Source organism: Adiantum capillus-veneris, chromosome 5 (genome assembly GCF_014529385.1).
Source record: "Adiantum capillus-veneris isolate H3 chromosome 5, ASM1452938v2, whole genome shotgun sequence".
Classification (NCBI taxonomy): domain Eukaryota; kingdom Viridiplantae; phylum Streptophyta; class Polypodiopsida; order Polypodiales; family Pteridaceae; genus Adiantum; species Adiantum capillus-veneris.
In genome coordinates, this window is record NC_140935.1 from 159,122,388 (window position 1) to 159,146,841 (window position 24,454).

General features: G+C 43.9%; 1 protein-coding gene across 1 annotated transcript in view; it reads left to right on the plus strand.

The window, feature by feature from the left end:
* Window positions 1–24,013, plus strand: part of LOC147458409 (protein disulfide-isomerase SCO2-like) — a 50,678-nt gene extending 26,665 nt beyond the window's left edge. The window contains exon 3 of the mRNA XM_086513049.1: window positions 23,814–24,013. Within this exon, the coding sequence (XP_086369175.1) occupies window positions 23,814–23,878 (65 nt within the window). The 3' untranslated portion in view covers window positions 23,879–24,013. The remainder of the gene's footprint in view (window positions 1–23,813) is intronic.
* The last annotated feature ends 441 nt before the right edge of the window (window positions 24,014–24,454 follow it).

The window sequence follows — 24,454 nt, forward strand, 5'->3', positions numbered from 1 at the left end:
TGCACACAGCATGATCATTAGTATTCCCATCAGAATCCATCAGGGGAATTTTCCAGTGCATTTAGCCTATTTTTACCTATTTTTGGCAAAAGAGGCAACAAGAGCCAAGCTCAGCAAGCAACTTCTCAAGCAAGAACTTGGTGGATTTTCCTCCAAGCAAAGACCAACCCTCGCCATAGCCTCCCAAAGCATTGGCATTTTTAGTAAGCACCCTCGCTAGACAGTCTCAGCTAGCGTTTTTGCATCAGGGCACCATCGCCAAGAAGATCCCATCAGCTAGCGTTTTTGAAGAAGCCAGCATCTAGCGTTTTTGATCCCTTCAGCTTGGCGTTTTTTGCATGTCCCAGCGTTAGCAGATTTCAGCATTAGAAAGACCAACAAGATCAACCCAAAAAGAGTAGCAGATTCAGCTGGTAAGACCATCAGTTTTCAGCCTTGAAGAACCTCAGTTTTCAGCCCTAAACCTGCAGATTTTCAGCGTCAAAGAACCACAGAAACAGCCCCCCCAAATCAGCGTTTTGGACTAATCGCAGATTTCAGCCCATAGCGTTTTTGGACAGCAGATAAAAGATTGCAGATTTCAGCCCTAGTTTCGGACTCGTCATCCCCGTCGTAATCGCCGACATAGCCTAGACTTGCATCAGTCCCATGCATTCCATTTGTACCAAATTGTGCAATCATAAGTAGACCACCCTCGTGACGAGAGTGGGGTCTTCGAAGGAGGGTTTTAGAACGTCTCTGGTGTCGTATCTCTCTTCTCTCTCTATCTCTCAGTCTCATGCACTTGCACGCACAGTGTCCATTCACTTTGTTTGTGATCATAGCTTTCTCTCATTAAGAACCGGAAGGCTCTACCTTCCATAAGAACAAAAGGAACCTTGAGCACAATTCGGAGCACTCATCTTGAGCAAAGCGCAAACAATCATTCCGATGCACCTAACAACAAGCATCACAATATACTTCAAATGACTTCTGCAAGTCTGGCAAAGTCAAAACTGGTTCTGTAGTCAATTTCTCTTTCAGTCTTTGAAAGGCTGTCACCTTTGTGGGTCCTGAGGAGAAAGGTACTCCTTTCTGTGTCAAGATATGCAGAGGAGAAGCAACCTCTGTAAACTTTCTAATGAACCGCCTGGAGTACGAACACAAGCCTAAGAAGCTTTTGACTTCATGGATATTCTTCAAATCGGGCCAATCACAGATAGTCTCTATCTTGGCCGGGTCCATCTGCACTCCTGCCGTTGACACAATGTGTCCCAAAAAGTGTATCTCTGGTAGGAAAAATTCAATTTTTTTCGTATTAATCACTAACTTGTGATCTCATAATGCTTGAAAGACCTGAAGCAGATGTTCTCTATGTTCTGCCTCATCCTTAGAGAAAACAATGATGTCGTCAAAGAAAGTGCCAACAAATAGTCTATACTCTCGAAAAATCCTGTCCATCATCCGGTTAAATGTTGCAGGAGCATTGGTTAGGCCAAAAGGCATCACCAAAAACTCAGATAACCCAAAAGTTGTCCGAAAAGCTGTCTTGTAGACATCTCCGGTGCGATTTTGATCTGATGATATCCGCTCTTCAAGTCAATTCTGCTAAAGCACGAGGATTCCTGTAGTCGGTCAAGAATATCATGGATCCTAGGAATCAGAAATTTGTTCTTGATGGTGATTTTTTGAGAGCTCTATAATCGATGCACATTCTCCAAGATCTGTCTTTCTTCAAAGCCAACAACACTGGAGAGCAATACGGTGAAGTACTAGGCTGGACAAGACCCTTTTCCAAGAGGTCTTTCACTTGGTTCATAATTTCTTCGTTCTAGGCTCGGCTCACACGGCTCACACGGTAAGGTGGCCGGTTCGGTGGTGTGCTTCTAGGTATCAGATCAATGGTATGTTCCTCAGGACGAGCGGGTGGTAAGTCGCCTTGCAGACCCTCTTAAAAGCAATCAGCATGAATGTGGAGAAAATCCTGGTGTTCTTTATCAAGTTCATGCATATTTGTCCTATTCTCATCATTTATCTCTCTCAAGAAAATCGAGTAAACAAATAGACTGGATTTCATTAATTTTGAAATGGCCGAAACCAATACAATAGGGATAGACTCGCCCTTAAGTTTCACATCAAGTACAATGGTTCTGCCCTTCTCTGTGGTTAAAGTCGCTTTTCTCGCCCAATAGTCGACCTCGGCGTTGTTCTTGTGGTACCAGGAAATTCCCAAGAGGACATCATAACCTTCCAAAGGCATTATGTAGAAGTCCTCATGTCCCAAATACCCCTGACAATGCAAACGAAAGCTTGTAAATCAAATAGACTGGATTTCATTAATTTTGAAATGGCCGAAACCGATACAATAGGGATAGACTCGCCCTTAAGTTTCACATCAAGTACAATGGTTCTGCCCTTCTCTGTGGTTAAAGTCGCTTTTCTCGCCCAATAGTCGACCTCGGCGTTGTTCGTGGTACCAGGGAATTCCCAAGAGGACATCACAACCTTCCAAAGGCATTATGTAGAAGTCCTCATGTCCCAAATACCCCTGACAATGCAAACGAAAGCTTGTAAATCAAAAGCTGTCCCAAAATAAAGCACTTTCAATTTCCCTCTCACAAGCTCTCTTGAGCAGATAAAGAAAAAACTCACTCTCTCTTGCAAATTGCGTAGCCAAAAAAGCAGCGCCGTAAATTGCGCCGCAAAAAGCGGACGTTCGTACGACAGTGCCACGTTAGCAGTTTCAGCAAGCAAGCCAGGCGGTGGGTCTGTGTGTGCACTGGGTAGCCACGTCACTAGTTTGTGGCATTGACACTTTCTTTGTTGACATTATAGTCTTTTCCAAGGATAAGGCAAAACATAGACACCATCTGCTTCAGGTCTTTCAGGCATTGCGAGATCACAGGCTAGTTATCAATGCCAAAAAGAGTGAATTTTTCTTACCGGAGATACACTTTTTGGGACACATCGTCTCAGCAGCAAGAGTACAGATGGACTCGGCCAAGATTGACACTATATGTGATGGGCCCGATTTGAAGAATGTTCATGAAGTTAGAAGCTTCTTGGGCTTATGTTCTTACTACCAGCGGTTCATTCGAAAATTTGCAAAGGTCGCTTCCCCTTTGCACATTCTGACACAAAAAGGAGTCCCTTTCTCGTGGGGCTTCACAAAGGTGACTGCCTTTCAGACATTGAAAGAGAAATTGACTACGGGACCAATATTGACTTTGCCGGATTTGTAGAAGTAATTCGAAGTATATTATGATGCTTGTGGTCGTAGTCTAAGTGCGGTCTTAATGCAAGAAGGCCATGTCATTGCCTATGAGGACTGCTTGTTTTCAAGGCGGGATTTAACAACATAGATTTATGAGAAAGAGCTTTTGGCGGTTATCCATGCTCTTACTCGGTGGCGACATTACCTAGTCGGAGCCGATTTTACGGTCTTCAATGATCATCAGAATTTACACTGCTACTTGTCACAGAAGCAGCTTTTCGAATAGCAGATGCGGTGGGTTAACATCTTGTCACAATTTCACTTCCAAATTGTCCATGTACAGGGACAAAAGAATTTAGTGGCAGATGCTTTGTCCCGGAAGCCGTTAGTCTTGGCTATTTCCGCGAATCATCGTAGAAGCTTCGAGGACATGGTCGATCAGTACGCCACAATCCTAGATTTTTTGGATGTGTTCACTTGAATATAGAATGGGGAGGTAGTAGGGAGATATTCCATACGGGATGGCTACTTGATGAAGAAAACGTTGTGCATTACACAACCTTTGAGGGAAAAGGTTCTAATTGAATGCCATTGTCCACCTTTTATGGCTCACTGCGGCATTGATACCACCTTGAAAGGTGTGGAGCGTTACTTCTTTTGGCAGAGACTCAAGAAGGATATGGACGACTTTGCACGCAGTTGCTTGGTATGCCAAAAGGTCAAGTTTGATAGGCATAAAGCACAGGGATTGTTACAGCCTTTACCCATTCCCACCCGCCCCTGGGAAAGTATTGCTATGGATTTCATTTGTGATCTCCAGAAGACACAGAGTGGGCATGATGGCATTTGGACTATCATCGACAGATTTAGCAAGCAAGCTCACTTCGTTCCCGTGAAGAAAACAGTCAAGCCGGATCATTTAGCGAGACTGTTCATTTCACAAATTTTAATATTACATGGCATGCCTGAGATAATCGTCTCTGACAGAGATCCTCGATTCACGAGTTTGTTTTGGAAGTCTATTTGGGAGAACATTGGCACACGGTTGCAGTTCTCGTCATCTTTCCACCTGCAGATAGATGGGCACTCCGAGATTGCAAATTCAGTCGTACTGGATTTATTGAAGTCTTCTTCTTTGGACCATAAGACTAAATGGAAATTTTTTTGCCCTTGGTGGAATTTGCCTACAATAACACGATCCACTCTTCGACGGGGAAGGCGCCTAGGCGCCATTTGAGATTATTAAAGGTGCAACGAAGGTCCACCCTTCGTTAGCGCGAAAGATAAGATTTTGAAGCTGACCAATATACGAGGGACTTGGACTCTGCTTTTGCCAAGGTTCAGGACGCTTTAGCAAATTCTCAAGAAAGACACAAGAAGACAACAGATCTATACTGTTGCGATTTGAAATTAAAGAAAGACGATTGGGTGCTCTTACGTTTTGAGAAGGCACGCGTAAGAAAGAAAAAGGGAAAGGAGCGGCTTTTTCCAAAGTTTAGCATGAGATACTATGGTCCTTTCTAGATAAAAGAAAAGATAAATGATGTCTCCTTTAGATTGAAGCTGCCTGATACTTGGAAGATTCACAATGCTTTTCATGTGAGTCTCTTGAAGCCTTTTAAAGGCGATGTGTCCGATGATGGGAGCCAGATGAGCAACCTGAAGGGGAGGAAAGCGAGGAGATACTTGTTCCAGAACAGATATTGCGCACAAGGATAGAAAGATTAAAGGTAAATTGATTAGGCGGTTCTTGGTTAAATTCAAGAACTATCTTGCATTGGATGCGAAGTGGATGGAGGAGGAGGACCTAGCAAATACTCAGATTTTGGAACTTTACCTTGAAGCATTCGATTAGCATAGTCTACTCCGATAGAACCTCGATTTCAGCATGGGTGAATCTAGTGCAACGGGCTTGCACAAGAGGGGAGTCACTCCGCTCCTTTGTCAACGGATTACTTCGATTTTGGAATAGAGTCATTGATGTCCCTTTGGGTTTCAGGGATACTGCTGGGCTGACAGTATTTTGTTGTATGACTTTATGAACTGGAATTCCCGAAAATGAAATTGTTTGATTTGTACTTGACTTGTTTGAGTGCAGGAACTGAAAGACGAAATGGTGCAGCATTTCGGTCTCATAAATCTCTATAGACATGATTGCAATAAGGATTAGTTAATCGGGCATCTGTGAGGTCCCGACTAGATCTAGATGCGATTATAAATACGTTGTCGATTAATCATGGTCTGAGATTTGGAATGAATTTGAAATTGATTTGTCATGTGATGTCCTGTGATGTCAAGTGATGTCCCATGATGCGACTGTCGATTTGTGTTGTGTCTAGTGCGTCGTCGATTTGTGTCGTGTCTAGTGTGTCGATACTAACAGTCAGTGTCTACTAAGACAATTTATGGCCTTTGTCTGTTTTTGTAGCCGTAATCGAGGGCGATTACAATTCTTTCAAGAGGGGGGTATGTCACAAACTGGTGACGTGGCAACCCTATAAGTTGTCCCAACTTATGGCCAAGTGACGAGGTGACCTCGGGGACACATAATAAACAAAGCAAGCGGCTGTTGACGTGGTTGGCGTACTAAATTCCGCAAATAACACTGACTGTACGGATCTCCGCAATTCGCACTGGTTGTCGTATGGATTGTGTAACAAACTTGGACACTCCAAGTCAAGAATCAATCGCGACAGCACCAAATAACCACTTCAGACAATTCACAGATCACAATAGATTTGCACTGGCCCAGTGCAATTCCGTGCCTAGAGATATTGGCCCCAAAGACTGGCGCCCTTTTTGGTATTTCTTTTTGTATAAATCAGTTCAAAGTACAAGAGAGTGGCTCGGGGTTCACTCTGAGACTCTGCGTCCAGATGCTCTGAGAAGTGAAGGCCCAAGCCACTTATTTAAATGTTTACAAGGGATGCCAAAAGCAGAGCCCCAAAAGCCTGAAAGCGAAAGCAACTGCTCTCTCTCTCTCTCACAGAGAGCTAAAACTGAAAGCAAAAGCATTCTCTCTCTCTTTCTCATTGCGTAGAGAAGAAAAAGCATCAAGAATTTGCGTCGCTCTTTTTTTTAAAATTTTTTTTCCCGACCTCCGTGATTTCCGGAAATTAGGGTTTTTGGTAGAAATTAGGGTTTGCAGGAATTTTAGGGTTTTTGGCAGAAATTAGGGTTTTTGCTGTCCGTAGCCACATCATCACTTTGTGACATACCCCCCTCTTGAAAGCATTGTAATCGACCGCGATTACGCTTGCAAAACCGACAAAAGCCATAAACCGTCTTAGCAGACACTGATTATTAGTACCTACGTACTAGGAACACACATCTAGCACATGTACAAAATCGATAGTCACATCACACGACATCACAGGACATCACATGACATTCAATATTCATTCGGATCTTAGATCATGATTTATTGGCAATGTAGCTAGCAATCACATTTAGGTCCAATCGGGACCTCATCGATGTCCAATTGACTAACCCCTATTGCAACCATGTCTATTCGAGATCAATCAGACCAAAATGCTGCAGTCATTTTGTCTATCAGTTCCTGCACTCAAAAGAAGTGAAGAACAAATCAGTATCATAATCAGGAATTCCATTTCATAAAGTCATCCAGCAGAATACTGTCAGCTCTCAGTATCCCTGAAGCTCAAAGAGACATCAGTGACTTCGTATCAAAATCAAGGCATCTGTTGACAAAGGAGTGGAGTGACTCCCCTCTTGTGCATCCCACTGCACCAGATCTCCGGCCAAGCTGAATTTCTGGGTTCCGTTTGGAGTAGACTATGCTAAACCAAAACATCGAGGTAAAGTTTCACAATCCGAGGAGTATCTGCTAGGTCCTCCTCCTCCATCCACTTTGCATCAAATGCAAGAAAGTTCTTGAACTTAACCAAGAACCGCTTTCGGACTTTACCTTTCTTCGTATATGTGCCAAAATCTGTTCAGGAACAAGGGTCTCCTCGTTTTCTTCCACTTCGGGTTGCTCATCAGGCTCCTCATCATCAGACACATCACCCTTAAAAGGTTTCAAGAGACCCACATGGAATGCATTGTGAATCCTCCAAGTATCTGGCAGTTTCAATCGGAAGGAGATATCATTTATCTTTTCAGTAATCTGGAAAGGTCCGTAGTATCGCATACTAAGATTTGGAAAAAGCCTCTCCTTTCCCTTTTTCTTTCTTAGGCGTGCCTTCTCAAAACGTAAGAGCATCCAATCATCCTCCTTCAATTTCAAGTCGCGACGATGGCGATCCGTTGCCTTTTTCTGTCTTTTCTGAGACTTCTGCAAAGTCTCGCCAACCTTGGCAAAAGCCGTATCCAAATCTCGCGAATATTCATCTGCTTCAAATATCTAATCTTTCGTACTCAGGAAGGATGGAACCTTCGCAGCACTTTCATCAATCTCAATTGGCGTCTTCCCCGTCGAAGAGTGTATCTTGTTATTGTAGGCAAATTCCACCGAAGGTAAGTTCTTTTCGCATTGAGTCTTCTGATCCGAGATACAAGACTTCAATAAATCTAAAACCACTGAATTGGCCCGTCAGTCTGCAAGTGGAACGATGACGAGAACTGCAACCGCGTGCTAATGTTCTCCCAAATTGCCTTCCAAAACAAACTCATAAATCTGGGGTCTCTGTCGGAGACAATCGTCTCAGACGTGCCATGTAATCGGAAAATCATCGTGATCATTCTGTGTTCTCGGGAGATCAAAAATGAAATCCATTGCAATACTTTCCCAGGGGCGGGTGGGTATGGGTAAAAGCTGTAACAATTCCTGTGCCTTATGCTTGTCAAACTTGACCTTTTGGCATACTGCGCACAAACTCTTCCACATCCTTTTTGAGTCTCGGCCAAAAGAAGTATCTCTCTACTTCTTCATGGTGGTAGCAATGCCACGGTAACCCGTAAAAGGTGGACAGTGGCATTCAGTCATAACCTTTTCTCGCAACGGCTGTGTAACGCACAACATAGTCTTTCTCATCAAGTAGCCTTCCCGAAGGGAGTATCCAGCTACTGTGTCCCCATCCCGTATCCGTGTGAAAATATCTGCAAAATCTGTATCTGTGGCATACTGATCGACCATATCCTCGAAGCTCCTATGATGTATCGCGGAAATAGCCAGAACCAACGGCTTCCGAGACAAAGCATCTACCACCACATTCTTCTGTCCCTGCACATGGACAATTTGGAAGTGAAACTGTGACAAGATGTTCGCCCACCGCATCTGCTTTTCCGAAAGTTGCTTCTGAGGCAAGAAGTAGCGCAAACTTTGATGGTCTGTAAAGACAATAAAATCCGCTCCGAGTAGGTAATGCCGCCACTGAGTAAGAGCATGGATAACGACCAAAAGCTCTTTCTCATAAATTTGTGCTGTCATCTCCAGCCTAGAGAACAATCGGCTCTCGTAAGCAATGACATGGCCTTCTTGCATCAAAACCGCACCTAGACTACGACCATAAGCATCACAAAATACTTCAAATGACTTCTGCAAGTCCGACAAAGTCAAATCTGGTCCTGTAGTCAATTTGTCTTTCAATGTCTGAACGGCAGTCACCTATGTGGATCCCCAGGAGAAAGGGACTCCTTTCTGTATCAAGATATGCAAAGGGAAAGCAACCTCTGTAAACTTTCGAATTTGTCTTTCAATGTCTGAACGGCAGTCACCTATGTGGATCCCCACGAGAAAGGGACTCCTTTCTGTATCAAGATATGCAAAGGGGAAGCAACCTCTGTAAACTTTCGAATGAACCGTTTGTAGTACGAACACAGTCCCAAGAAGCTTTCAACTTCGTGGACATTCTTTAAATCGGGCCAATCACGGATAGTGTCTATCTTGGCCGGATCCATTTTCACTCCTGTTGCTGAGACAAAGTGTCCCAAAAAAAATGTACCTCTGAAGCATATGATCTCTGTTTTCTGCGTCATTCTTGGAGAAAACAATGATATCATCAAAGAAAGTGCCAACAAATAGCCTGTACTCTTGAAAAATTATGTCCATCATCCGGTTAAATGTCGCAGGAGCATTGGTTAATCCAAAAGGCATCACCAAAAACTCAAATAACCCAAAAGTCGTCCGAAAGGCTGTCTTGTAGACGTCTCTCGACGCGATTCGGATCTGATGATATCCACTCTTCAAGTCAATCCTGCTAAAGCACGAGGATCCCTATAACCTGTCGAGTATATCATCGATCCTAGGAATCGGAAATCTGTTCTTGATGGTGATTTTGTTGAGAGCTCTATAATCGATGCACATTCTCCAAGATCCGTCTTTCTTCAAATCCAACAACAGTGGAGAGCAATACGGTGAAGTACTATGCTGGACAAGACCCTTTTCCAAGAGGTCTTTGTAACAAACTTGGACACTCCAAGTCAAGAATCAACCGCGACAGCACCAAATAACCACTTCAAAACAATTCACAGATCACAATAGATTTGCACTGGCCCGGCGGAGTTCCGTGCCTAGAGATATTGGCCCCAAAGACTGGCGCCCCTTTTGGTATTTCTTTTTGTATTAATCAATCATCAAAGTACAAGAGAGCGGTTAGGGTTTCACTCTCAGACTCTGCGTCCAGATGCTCTGAGAAGTGAGGCCCTCACCACTAATTTAAAGGTTACAAGGGATGCCCAAAAGCAGAGCCCCAAAAGCTTTTAAAATCAAAAGCATCAGTTCTCTCTCTCTCTTAGAGAGTCTTTTCTCTTTTTTTTTTATAAAAAAAAAGCAAAAGCAAAATTCGCGTCGCTCATCATTTTCCAAAAATAAAAATAAAAATAATAATAATTTTTTTTAATAATCCGCCTCCGCGATTTCCGGAATTTAGGGTTTTTGGCAAAAATTAGGGTTTGCAGGAATTTTAGGGTTTCTGGCAGAAATTAGGGTTTCTGCTGTCCGCCACGTCATCACTTTGTGACAGACCCCCCTCTTGAAAGCATTGTAATCGACCGCGATTACGCCTGCAAAACCGACAAAAGCCATAAACCGTCTTAGTAGACACTGACTGTTAGTATCTACGTACTAGGAACGCACATCTAGCACATGTACAAAATCGACAGTCACATCACACGACATCACAGGACATCACCGGACATCACAGAACATCACATGACATTCAACATTCATTCGGATCTTAGACCATGATTTATCGGCAATGTAGCTAGCAATCACATCTAGGTCCAATCGGGACCTCATCGATGTCCGATTGACTAACCCCTATTGCAACCATGTCTATTCGAGATCAATCAGACCAAAATGCTGCAGTCATTTCGGCTATCAGTTCCTGCACTCACAAGAAGTCAAGAACAAATCAGTATCATAATCAGGAATTCCATTTCATAAAGTCATCCAGCAGAATACTGTCAGCTCTCAGTATCCCTTAAGCTCAAAGAGACATCAGTGACTTTAGTATCAAAATCGAGGCATCTGTTGACAAAGGAGCGGAGTAACTCCTCTCTTGTGCATCCCACTGCACCAGATCTTCGGCCAAGCTGAGTTTCTGGGTTCCGTTTGGAGTAGACTATGCTAAACCAAAACATTGAGGTAAAGTTTCACAATCCGAGGAGTATCTGCTAGGTCCTCCTCCTCCATCCACTTCGCATCAAATGCAGGAAAGTTCTTGAACTTAACCAAGAACCCACCTTTGGACTTTACCCTTCTTCGTATCATTATGTGCCAAAATCTGTTCAGGAACAAGGATCTCCTCGTTTTCTTCCACTTTGGGTTGCTCATCAGGCTCCCCATCATCAGGCACATCACCCTTAAAAGGTTTCAAGAGATTCACATGAAATGCATTGTGAATCCTCCAAGTATCTGGCAGTTTCAGTCGGAAGGAGACTTCATTTATCTTTTCAGTAATCTGGAAAGGGCCGTAGTATCACATACTAAGCTTTGGAAAAAGCCTCTCCTTTCCCTGTTTCTTTCTTAGGCGTGCCTTCTCAAAAGTAAGAGCACCCAATCATCCTCCTTCAGTTTCCAGTCGCGACGATGGCGATCCGCTGCCTTTTTCTGTCGTTCTTGAGACTCCTGCAAAGTCTCGCGAACCTTGGCAAAAGCCGTATCCAAATCTCGCGAATATTCATCCGCTTCAAATTTCTAATCTTTCGTGCTCAGGAAGGATGGAACCTTCGCAGCACTTTCAACAATCTCACATGGCGTCTTCCCCGTCGAAGAGTGTATCGTGTTATTGTAGGCAAATTCCACCAAAGGTAAGTTCTTTTCCCATTGAGTCTTCTGATCCGAGATACAAGACTTCAATAAATCTAAAATCACTGAATTGGCAATCTCAAATTGCCCGTCAGTCTGCAAGTGGAACGATGACGAGAACTGCAACCGCGTGCCAATGTTCTCCCAAATTGCCTTCCAAAACAAACTCATAAATCTGGGGTCTCTGTCGGAGACAATCGTCTCAGGCGTGCCATGTAATCGGAAAATCATCGTGATCATTCTGTATTCTCGGGAGATTAAAAAAAAAAAGAAATCCATTTTAATATTTTCCCAGGGGCGGGTGGGTATGGGTAAAGGCTGTAACAATCCTTGTGCCTTATGCCTGTCAAACTTGACCTTCTGGCATACCAAGCAACTGCGCACAAACTCTTCCACATCCTTCTTCAGTCTCCGCCAAAAGAAATCTCTCTCTACCCCTTTCATGGTGGTAGCAATGCCGCGGTGACCCATAAAAGGCGGACAGTGGCAATCAGTCATAACCTTTTCCCTCAACGGCTGTGTAACGCACAACATAGTCCTTTTCATCAAGTAGCCTTCCCGAAGGGAGTATCCAGCTACTGTCTCCCCATCCCGTATGCGTGTGAAAATATCTGCAAAGTCTGTATCTGTGGCACACTGATCGACCATATCCTCGAAGCTCCTATGATGTATCGCGGAAATAGCCAGAACCAACGGTTTCCGAGACAAAGCATCTGCCACCACATTCTTCTGACCCTGCACATGGACAATCTGGAAGTGGAACTGTGACAAGATGTTCACCCACCGCATCTGCTTTTCCGAAAGCTGCTTCTGTCACAAGAAGTAGCGCAAACTCTGATGGTCTGTAAAGACAGTAAAATCCGCTCCGAGTAGGTAATGCCGCCACTGAGTAAGAGCATGGATAACCGCCAAAAGCTCTTTCTCATAAATCTGTGCTGTCATCTCCGGCCTAGAGAACAAACGACTCTCGTAAGCTATGACATGGCCTTCTTGCATCAAGACCGCACCCAGACTACGACCACAAGCATCACAAAATACTTCAAATGACTTCTGCGAGTCCGGCAAAGTCAAATCTGGTCCTCTAGTGAATTTCTCTTTCAATGTCTGAAAGGCAGTCACCTCTGTGGGTCCCCACGAAAAAGGTACTCCTTTCTGTGTCAAGGTATGCAAAGGGGAAGCAACCTCTGTAAACTTTCGTATGAACCGCCTGTAGTACGAACACAGTCCCAAGAAGCTTCTAACTTCATGGACATTCCTCAAATCGGGCCAATCACGGATAGTCTCTATCTTGGCCAGGTTCATTTGCACTCTTGCTGTTGACACAATGTGTCCCAAAAAATGTATCTCTGGTAGGAAAAATTCACTTTTCGTAGCATTAATCACTAATGTGTGATCTCGTAATGCCTGAAAGACTTGAAGCAGATGATCTCTGTGTTCTGCCTCATTCTTGGAGAAAACAATGATGTCGTCAAAGAAAGTGCCAACAAATAGTCTGTACTCTCGAAAAATCCTGTCCATCATCCGGTTAAATGTCGCAGGAGCATTGGTTAAGCCAGAAGGCATCACCAAAAACTCAAATAACCCAAAAGTCGTCCGAAAAGTTGTCTTGTAGACATCTCCTGGTGCTATATTGATCTGATGATATCCACTCTTCAAGTCAATCCTGCTAAAGCACGAGGATCCCTGTAACCTGTCGAGTATATCATCGATCCTAGGAATCGGAAATCTGTTCGTGATGGTGATTTCGTTGAGAGTGCTATAATCGATGCACATTCTCCAAGATTCGTCTTTCTTCAAAACCAACAACACTGGAGAGCAATACGGTGAAGTACTAGGCTGGACAAGACCCTTTTCCAAGAGGTCTTTCACTGAGTTCATAATCTTTTCATTTTGTACTCGGCTCACACGATAAGGTGGCCGATTCGGTGGCGTGCTTCCAGATATCAGATCAATGGTATGATCTTCAGGCCCTCTCAAAAGCAATCGGCATGAGCGTGGAGAAAAAAAATCTTGGCGTTCTTTTCTTCAGGTCAAAACATATTCAACCTTTATCCATCGTTCAGTTCTCCCAAAAGAATGAGTAAGAAAACGGAAAAGAGCTCCAGAATCTTTCACAATAAGAATTCACTGTATCGCTCTTGGTCATCCGGAGATGGTTCCAAGCAGCTCGTATATCTCGCTCAAACTCTTGAGTCAACCAAGAAGAAATAAAAAGCCTCTTGAATTTCAGCCATGTAACTGGCACAGTCTTGCTTAATAGAAGCGTGGACCACCAAGTACGAGCATTCCCCTTAGAGTAAGAGGCAGCTCTCCGAATCTTGGAGTGCTCTGAATAGCGTCCTCCCGCGAAAGCGATGTCAAACTGCTGTATAAAAGACAAAGCCTTCGAAGCATCTGAGTATCCTGAAAAGTATCAAACTTGATCGAGTGGCCACCTTCCTTAAACTCTCGGACTTTCTTGCTTTTATCTTCGAGAAAGTCATACTGGTTGGCTTTGTAAAAATTCTTCTTGTTCGCATAAAACTTTCCGTCATCGGAACCTGAGCTGTCTGTAGACGAGTCCTCAGTAGAACTGTGAGTCTCTGGGCGAGATTTAGCCTTCTTTGCCTTTCTCTTGCCCTTTCCAAAGCGTTGCTTCTTGCTTCGCTTTTTACCTTTTCTGTCTTCTTCGCTCGAATCCGAGGAGCTAGAAGAACTGTCAGAAGAAGAAGAAGAAGAACTGGGTAGGTCTTCAAACTTGACACGCTTCTTCAATTTCTTTGCCTTGTCAAATGTCGACCGACGACCCAAATATCCCGGGAAGTCAGTGCCTTTCTTCTGCTTTTTGCCGTGCTTTTTGGCTTTCTTTTGCGTGTCAAAAAGCTGAGCAATCCGTGCATCAACCACGTTCTCCAGTTCCTGCTCCGTATATTTTCTTGGAGGTAGAAGGTTTCTTGAGAGCGGGTTTCGGGAGTGGTGTTGTGGTTCTCTGCCACTCCATCTGTACCTCTTCCAAAGAGGTCTGGTTCATATATTTTGCCATCTTCGGATCCTTGGCAAAATTGAGCATCATCATTGTTGCATCGTTGATCAACTGGCGACGCTCTATCTCTCGCCGCTCCGCCTAAGTAGGCCAAGGCGGGCCATACTCTCTGCCTGAATCTTCGTTGTGATCCCAGCCCGCATCTCCAGATGCAGAGGGAGTCGACTGATCATTGCTTGAAGCCATAGGTGCCGCGGAAAAAAATTTTCGGGGATCGGATTTCCCGTAAAAGAGAAATCGGCCGTGCTCTGATACCACTGTAACAAACTTGGACACTCCAAGTCAAGAATCAACCGCGACAGCACCAAATAACCACTTCAAAACAATTCACAGATCACAATAGATTTGCACTGGCCCGGCGGAGTTCCATGCCTAGAGATATTGGCCCCAAAGACTGGCGCCCCTTTTGGTATTTCTTTTTGTATTAATCAATCATCAAAGTACAAGAGAGCGGTTAGGGTTTCACTCTCAGACTCTGCGTCCAGATGCTCTGAGAAGTGAGGCCCTCACCACTAATTTAAAGGTTACAAGGGTTGCCCAAAAGCAGAGCCCCAAAAGCTTTTAAAATCAAAAGCATAAGTTCTCTCTCTCTCTTAGAGAGTCTTTTCTCTTTTTTTTTTATAAAAAAAAAAGCAAAAGCAAAATTCGCGTCGCTCATCATTTTCCAAAAATAAAATAAAATAATAATAATAATTTTTTTTTATAATCCGCCTCCGCGATTTCCGGAATTTAGGGTTTTTGGCAAAAATTAGGGTTTGCAGGAATTTTAGGGTTTCTGGCAGAAATTAGGGTTTCTGCTGTCCGCCACGTCATCACTTTGTGACAGTCTTTCACTGGGTTCATAATCTTTTCATTCTGTACTCGGCTCACACGGTAAGGTGGCCGGTTCGGTGGCGTGCTTCCAAGTATTAGATCAATGGTTTGATCTTCAGACCCTCTGAAAAGCAATCGGCATGAGTGTGGAGAAAAATCTTGGCGTTCTTTTGATCAGGTCAAAACATATTCAACTTTTATCCATCGTTCAGTTCTCTCTCAAAAGAATGAGTAAGAAACTGAAGTTTATCAAGTACAATCTCTAAGCCCTTCATTTATCAAAGTCGCTTTCTCTGCCCGGTAGTCAACCACGGCGTAGTTCTTGTGGTACCAAGGGATCCTGAGTAGAATGCCACTCGCGTGCCCTGAACACCCCTGTCATTGCAAACGAAGTTTGCCAATGCTCGGTGTAATGGAAACATCCCATCCGGGTGCAGTCAAACTACCTCCGCCTGTGGCATCAGTCTGTCGGGTGTAATTTCCAAATCGAGCCGCCAATTCCAAGTAAAAAGAAGTTGGCCTTGGCTCCTTCAAAAGAGCTTCCTGATTCTTCACTTTACCCCAAAAGCGGCAAAGTTTGTACTTTCATTCATTAGATTCGGTGCAGGTCCCACGCCATGTGGTACCAATTCTGCTTTTCTATCTGCCTTTTCTGCCACGTTCCTCAGTTGCTCTCGACGAACTCTATGGCTTGTCGTCGTCTTTATCATTCTGTTCTTTCTGTGCCTTTTTAGGGCACTTAGCGGAGATATGCCCCTGTTCCCCGTATCCAAAGCACTTCCCCTCTCTGATGAAGCGAGCTCTCTCCTCAGGAGTAAGCTTGGGTCGTGCATCCTTTTTCTTTGGGTTGCTCTTTTTCTTTCTACTTTCATTCCCAGAAGTCTGTTTGGCTTGTTGTGTCATGGTCTCATCTGTGGGGTAGGTCAGACTGCCAGAGTGAATGGCAAAGCCCCGCTTCGCATGTCTCATCAACTCTTGAGTAGAAGCTGACTTCTGTTCCAAGCAATGATCTCGGATCTCTGTAGGTAGACCCAAGGTGAACTGCTCAATCTGTTCTTTGAACGAGATCTTCTTGAATGAAGAGCCGGGTAGAAAAGAGCTCTAGAATCTTTCACAATAAGCATTGATTGTATCTTTCTTGGTCATTCGAAGATGGTTCCAAGCAGCTCGTATATCTCGTTCATATTCTTGCGTCAACCAAGAAGAAATAAAAAGCTTTTTAAATTTCAGCCATTTAACTGGCGCAGTCTTGTTTAAAAGAAGCGTGGACCACCAAGTACGAGCATTCCCCTTACGGTAAGAGGTAGCTCTCCGAATCTTGGAGTGCTCTGAATAGTGTCCTCCCGCGAAAGCAATGTCAAACTGTTGTATAAAAGACAAAGCCTTCAAAGCATCTGAGTATCCTGAAAAAGTATCAAACTTGATCGAGTGGCCACCTTCCTTAAACTCTCGGACTTTCTTGCTTTTATCTTCGAGAAAGTCACACTGGTTGGCTTTGTAAAAATTCTTCTTGTTCGCATAGAAGTTTCCATCGTCAGAATCTGAGCTGTCTGTAGACGAGTCCTCAGTAGGACTGTCAGTCTCTGGGCGAGATTTTGTCTTCTTTGCCTTTTTCTTGCCCTTTCGGAAGCTTTGTTTCTTGCTTCGCTTTTTACCTTTTTTGTCTTCTTCGCTTGAATCTGAAGAGCTAGAAGAACTGTAAGAAGAAGAAGAAGAAGAAGAACTGGGTACTCCTTCAAATCGAACATGCTTCTTCTGTTTCTTTGCCTTGTCAAATGTCGACTGACGACCCAAATATCCCGGGAAGTCAGTGCTTTTCTTCTGCTTTTGCCGTGCTTTTTGGCTTTCTTTTGTGCGTCAAAAAGCTGAGGAATCCGTGCATCAACCACCTCTTGTAATTCCTTCTCTGAATACTGTTTGTGATCAGAAAGTTTCTTGAGAGTGGGTTTCAGTGGTGGTGTAGTGGTTTTCTGCCACTGTTCATGCACTTCCTGAAAAGAAGTCTAGCTCATATATTTTGCCAATTTCGGATCCTTCGCAAAACTGAGCATCATCTTTGTTGCATCGCCGATCAATTGACGACGCTTCATCTCTCTTTGCTCCGCTTGAGTAGGCCGAGGCGGGCCATACTCTGTCAGAATCTTCGGTGTGATCCCTGCCCGCATCTCCAGATGCAGAGGGAGTCGACTGATCCTTGCGTGAAGCCATAGGTGCCGCGGAAAGAAAAAATTGGGGATCGGATTTCCCGTAGAAGAGAAATCGGCCGTGCTCTGATACCACTATAACAGACTTGGACACTCCAAGTCAAGAATCAATCGCGACAGTACCAAATAACCACTTCAAACAATTCACAGATCACAATAGATTTGCACTGGCCCGGCGGAATTCCGTGCCTAGAGATATTGGCCCCAAAGACTGGCGCCCCTTTCGGTATTTCTTTTTGTATTAATCAGTTCAAAGTACAAGAGAGTGGCTCGGGGTTCACTGTGAGACTCTGCGTCCAGATGCTCTGAGAAGTGAAGGCCCAAGCCACTTATTTAAATGTTTACAAGGGATGCCAAAAGCAGAGCCCCAAAAGCCTGAAAGCAAAAGCAACTGCTCTCTCTCTCTCACAGAGAGCCAAAACTGAAAGCAAAAGCATTCTCTCTCTTTCTCATTGCGTAGAGAAGAAAAAGCATCATTTGCGTCGTTAAATTTTTTTTTTAAAAAATTTCCGACCTCTGTGATTTTCGGAAATTAGGGTTTCTGGCAGAAATTAGGGTTTGCAGGAATTTTAGGGTTTCTGGCAGAAATTAGGGTTTTTGCTGTCCGTAGCCACGTCATCACTTTGTGACAAATTGGCCGGAAATTACGCTCACAGCTTTTGGCAGTTTTGGACGGCCAATTGCTTTTGGAGTTTGAAGCTTTTGGGGGCTCTGCTTTTAGCAACCCTATGTAACCTTTATAAGTGGCCTTAGGGGCTCACTTCTCAGAGCATCTGGACGCAGAGTCTGAGAGTGAGCACCCGAGGGTCCTCTTTGTACTTTGAACATAGATTAATATTAAAAGAAATACCGAAAGGGGCGTTTGTCTTTGGGGCCAATACCTTTGGGCACGGAACTACGCCTGGCAGTGTCGTCTTTGTGAACTGTTTTGAAGTGAATCTCTGTTGTGCGATAGAGTCTTGACTTGGGGTGTCCGAGTTTGTTACAAGGACCCTTAGGGGCCTCACTCTTCAGAGCATCTGGACGTAGAGTCTGAGAGCAGAGGACCCCTTCGGGAGTTGTACTTTGCTCAAGCTTTAATATAAGAAATACCACTCTTCAGAGCATCTGGACGTAGAGTCTTAAAGCAGAGGACCCCTTCGAGAGTTGTACTTTTCTCAAGCTTTAATATAATAAAGAAATACCAAAAGAGGTGCCAGGTTTTGGGGCCAATACCTCTGGGCCTGGAACTATGTTGGGCTGTGTTGACTCTATTTTTAAAGTTGTGAAATATTTTAAGTGATTCTCTCATGTGTTGTGTCCAATTCCCGATTTGGGGTGCCCAAGCTTGTGATAGTGGTATCAAAGCATCAGGCGTGTGCTTTTCTCAAAGCATATCGGTCCTATCAAAGAGCAGAGAGGACACTTGGGGCACAATTTTGGAAATTGTTCGTGCGCCGACCCCGGACTTATTAGCCGCTCCCACCCTTACTTCATTGCGCATCGGGCGCGCTCCCATCTTCATCGCTCTGTCTTATAAGGCATAAGCCATAAAGATTCCCAGATTACACATGGGTTCTCGTGGAGAATCTGACAGAGATAACACCTTTCAATGGGAAGACAAGGAAAAGTTAAAATCTTGCGTGGGAATTGAAGAAAAGAATGAAGATTTGGGCAATTTTTATCGAGAAGTTTGCTAGAGCCGGGTACAAACGTCAACTGTAGGTTGGCATGTGTGTGAAAAGATTGATCAAGTACTCTAGAGACTCGAGATTTTCGAAACACCTGAAGGATTACCCGATTAATGAGATTTATTCGAGATGGCGTGAGGCGATTGAGTCTCCTCTCAGGACGGGGTGGAAAGCTGAAAGGACAAAAGAGTGCAAAAAAACGGAAGCTTTACACATAGGAAGAGCCGTAAAAAAATTTGGCTGGAGGATGAACCAGATAATGAAAAGGACACTGAAAGTGATACCGATGTACTGACAATCTGGTAGTTTGTGACAAATAACCGGAAATAGAAGCGAGGAACTCGCATCTGTATGAATTGGGAAGCATGGAGTTGGACATCCACTCTTTATAACGAGATAACATGATTAAGAATGAGATGATGATTTTGGAGCAGTGACAGCTCCCGAATGAACCTGACAACGAATCATGAATATTGAATCATGATTGATTCAATGGAGCTGTCGTGAGCGCATCCAGAGTTCCTGCGGGATGTGATGGCCACATAGGACTGCTTTGTTCAGTATGAACTTAATGATGGATTGGGATCCCTGGAAATGATCACTCGCTCACGATAATGTTGGAGTACAGATGGAATGATCACTCGCACACGACAGTGCTAGAGTGCAGAAATCTATGGACATGATCGCAATATGGGATTAGTCAATCTGACATCAGTGAGATCTGGGATAGATCTAGATGCGATTGCTAAATACGTTGCCAGGAATCATGGTCCTAGATCTAAACCGAATCCATGGACGTGATCGTAATATGGGATTAGTTAATCAACATCAGTGACGTCCGGTGCGGTTCTAGATGCAATTTCTAAATACGTCGCCAGGAATCATGGTCCTGGATTCTATGTGATGTGATGTGAGTGTGATCTGAATGTGATGTGATGTGAGTGTGATCTGAATGTGATGTGATGTGACTGTCGTCTTTGTACAAGTGGTGATTTTGTGTCGTCTAGTGCGTCGATACTTTGTCTACTGAACTGATGATTTATGGTTTATGTCTGATTTTGAAGGCGTAATCGAGGGCGATTACAATTCTTTCAAGAGGGGGGTATGTCACAAAATGATGACGTGGCAGTATTGTCCGGACACACACACACACACCAGCGAGATGACAAGGTAGGATGTACTTAAAGATGATGTGGTAGCAATTGTACGGACTGAATATACGGATTGCTACGCAAATTGCGTCGACAAGCTGATGACGTGGCAGCTCCGCAAATTGCGCTGTTTGTTGTACGGAATTCTGAAAATTACACGGATGCTTTTTGAGCCAGCTTTTGGGGATTATTGCTTTTCGAACACTTTGCTTTTGAGTTTTAACTGCTTTTGGGGCTCTGCTTTTGGCATCCCTTGTAAGAATAAAAGGACCCTTAGGGGCCTCACTCTCTAGAGCATCTGGACGCAGAGTCTGAGAGCGGAGGACCCCTTCGGGAGTCGTACTTTTCTCAAGCTTTAATATAATAAAGAAATACCGAAAGGGGCACCATGTTTTGGGGCCAATACCTCTGGGCTCGGAACTACGCCGGGCCGTGTCGACTCTATTTTTAAAGTTGTGAAATACTTTAAGTGATTCTCTCGTGTGTTGTGTCAGATTCTTGACTTGGGGTGTCCAAGCCTGTGACATTGTGTGCAGGCTCTGGGTAGCCCTAGGAGGGGCAGTAGGCAGCGGGTGCATGCAGTACTAGTGTTTTTCCCTCTCAGCCCTGCTTTTTCTCTCCCAGCTAGAGGACAACACTCAACCCTTGCGTTTTTGGTGGACAACAGTTGCAGAGCTTGGAGATAATCTCTACGGTGCAATTCCATCTCAGGGCAGCCTATCATTGGCCCTTGTGACCGTGCATTGGCAGGTTTTCTCGACCGAGATCTAGATCCACATCTAGATCTAGCCAGGAGGAGATGCACCAGATCTATGCTCTCAGAGCATGTTGGAGGTGATGCACACGTGGAGACCGTGTCAGTGGTCTCGTGTGCAGGAGCAGTTGGTAGTGTCAGTAGTGGTCTCAGTCGTGTGTACCTTGGGTCTATCCATTCGGCATGTCAGTTCTATGCCGGACCACCCTTGGCATTAGGAAAAGTTTGGACTCAAAAATGGGCCTTGTAAGAATTGTTGATGTGGCATAGCTCTCAAAAAGTGGGGATCGGTAAATTTTTTACAAATAAGATCCAAACTTGTCGGAGGTTGGATATTTAGAATCTACTGTTCAAATGCTATCTATTGATATATAGCATGCATGTATCGGACATTGCCTTCATGTAGATCTAGAAAAAAGCGATTTTAGATTACCGTAACGGTAACAAAACCTGGTTGATTGAAAAAAAATGGCATAACTTTCATAGAAGTCATCCAAGCTTTTCGGACCTTGGCTCTTTAGAATCCATTTTTCAAGAACTTTCCAATGATAGGTCATATCTTGGGGTTCTAAGCAATATTTAGAGGGGTCTACCGGGTTGCTTTCTTTTGTACAACTTTGATGATGTGGCACTCTTAAAAGGCCCAAAAATGAGTTCAAAATTTTCCTAATGTCACTTGTATGAGTAGATTGTTACAGAGAGCCTCTCTCAGACCTCTCTCTCTCTCTCAGATGTCTTGTCTCTCTCTACCTCAGTGATCTCTCTTCTCCACATGTGTGCCTTGCTCTGTGTTTTACATTGCAAGTGTTCTAGATTAGAGTCGAGATACCCACCGGATCACGAGCCAGTTCTTGTCTTCATTGCATCTACCATTGCCACCTTTGACAGCAAATAACCATCCAGGTCCGGGCCGCGAGTAACAACAACAATAAAACCCCCGTAAATAACCACAAGGGTCCGAGCCATGAGTAAAAACAGCACTTGTCAAACATTCAATACTCCCCTTGCAAATAACCACGAGGGTCTCGGCCATGAGTATGTGTAAACATTCTCAAACATCAGTTCTCTTCAGTACTCCTTTTGGGAGCAAATCACCAATCGTTGAAACTAGTAGTAAAACCAGAGTCAAAACAATTCAAATCGGCACCAAGACATGTTTAAAACAGATACCATCCATTTCACACAAATTCCAAACAGGATCACCAAACAAGTTCTCAAATAAATTTCAGAAAATTGCTATATCAAACTGAAAAAGCCTTTCAACTGTTGAACTTGAAAAGACAACTGGCTTTCCATTCTGAGACTTGCACCAAAAACTAGGGTTAGGCTTCTTCTAGAAATTTGTACACGACCGCAGCATGGTCCATAAGTTCTTGAATCACTGAAACTGGCTTGGTCAGAGAGTGTTCCTATAGCGGTGATGATAGTCCAATAATATAGCAATCCCATTGGGCCTCCAGGTTATCGATTTGAGATGAGACACCTACTAAGAGATGTCGAGAAATTCCAAGTCGTAATTTGCTAGGGTTTCTGTGGCAAGCATTTCGGGATTTGATAATGTTTTTTGAAAATTTTGGAAGCGTCATCTTGCTTTGTTTGCTCTTTGATAGGGCCGTTATGCTTTCAGAAAAGCACACGACTTGAGCTTTGATACCATTGTAACGGGAGAGGCACCACGTGCCAACGGAAAAGAACAAACGGAACAACTTTAAGCACTTCAAAACAATTGCACTGAGAGAGAGTGCACGACACACGAGACGAGGAGTGGTGGAATTCCACTCCAAGAGAGCACTGGCCGCAAACCCTGGCACCCCTTTATATTGCTTCAACTTAGTCCACGTGGGAGCATGCCAATGAATGAGCCCTTGGCACTTATTTAAAGGCCCTAGACAATGAAAAGCAGTTACTTGTAAAGCTTGAAGTTCTAAAATCATCTGGTCCCAAAAGTTGACGCCCAAAGCTGCCAGTGCGTTTCACGGAAATCCGTACAAGTGCTGTGTCATCAAGGTAAAATGCAGGCATCCGTACAGCTGCCACGCCATCAACAATTTATGCAAGTTAATTGTGTGTAAGGGTTCTTGCTTTATTTAATGACTTGGGCACTTGGGCCCGCCCCCATCGGACAGGTTCCCATAGGTTGGTGGGAACTTCTAAAAATTAGGCCACTCGGCAAGACTTTGTAAGTTGGTAAAACTTCTTCTGATGCTTCTACTTCGTCTCGTTGCTTCTCTTAGAATTTAGGCCCCTCGGCAGGGATCTGCAATTTGGCTAGGGTTGGGTCTGGGAATCCCCAACTCGCCGCATTGTCAGTGGCTTGACACGTTAGTAATTTGTGTGCGTGTGTGTGTGTGTGTGTGTGTGTGTGTGTGTGTGTGTGTGTGTGTGTGTGTGTGTGTGTGTGTGTGTGTGTGTGTGAGACAGAGAGAGAGACACAATCAGGGTTGAGTTTATAGACCAGGGTTTGGACAGCTGTAGAGGTTTCCAGACCATTTACATAAGTCCCTTTTAATGCTATAATGATGGGTACCACAGGCAGTGTTGTATCTGGCTAGATATTTTGCGCAACCCCCATACGTATGCGCATACACGCGTGCGCGTGCACACACCCCGTATTTACCATGCTTAACTTCACTGGACAACCAAATGATAAATAATGTGGACATGAATAATTTGTTTTGGAGCATGATATGCATATCCAGCTTTGCTTACCATCAAAATGAGGGAGCCTATTGTTGTTTGAAGTCAGTTACTAATGCAGTAGATCATTTATGGTGTTTTCTTGCTGCTTCTACAGGTTATGTACACAAAGTGACCTTCCGCACAGACATAGGGGTCATTGAAGAGGTCGGTGCTGCGTGAATAAGATAGGTTTTTACCCTACTTAAAATGCAGACTCAGGAATGCTATGCAGTTATTTGCCACGAGCGTGGTTCCATTTCTGCCTATCCGGTTGCGATGAGAATTTAGAAACAGGCTCTTTGAATTGTGGAGATGAAATGAAATGTGAGCTGTATCAAGGACATTGCTGGCTGTCTTTGTAAATAGCTGTTATTATGCCGAGGGATGTTGGAGGCGTCTGTATCATTTAAGATACAGACTAAGGATAATTGTATGAGAGCGCATTTGCCCCTAATGTAATTGGTGTGAAGGACATGGTGCATGCATCTGTTCCAAAGCTGATCATACTTATTTACTTCAAGAGAACATTTACAAAATGTATGTTTGCTTGCATTGTGGCCGATGACTTTGAGGGCAGAAGTTCCATTTGGTGGAGAGTTTTTTGGGTGAGCGACTGCAACAGTGGTAATGCCAATGCCTTTGAGAGAGGTAGAGAAATGGACTTGCAACACTGGCACTCGAGAAAATTTGAAGCTTAAGTCTTGTAGCTGGGAAAAGAAACGATTTTTAGAATTTTGGTATTTTTAAGAGGGTACA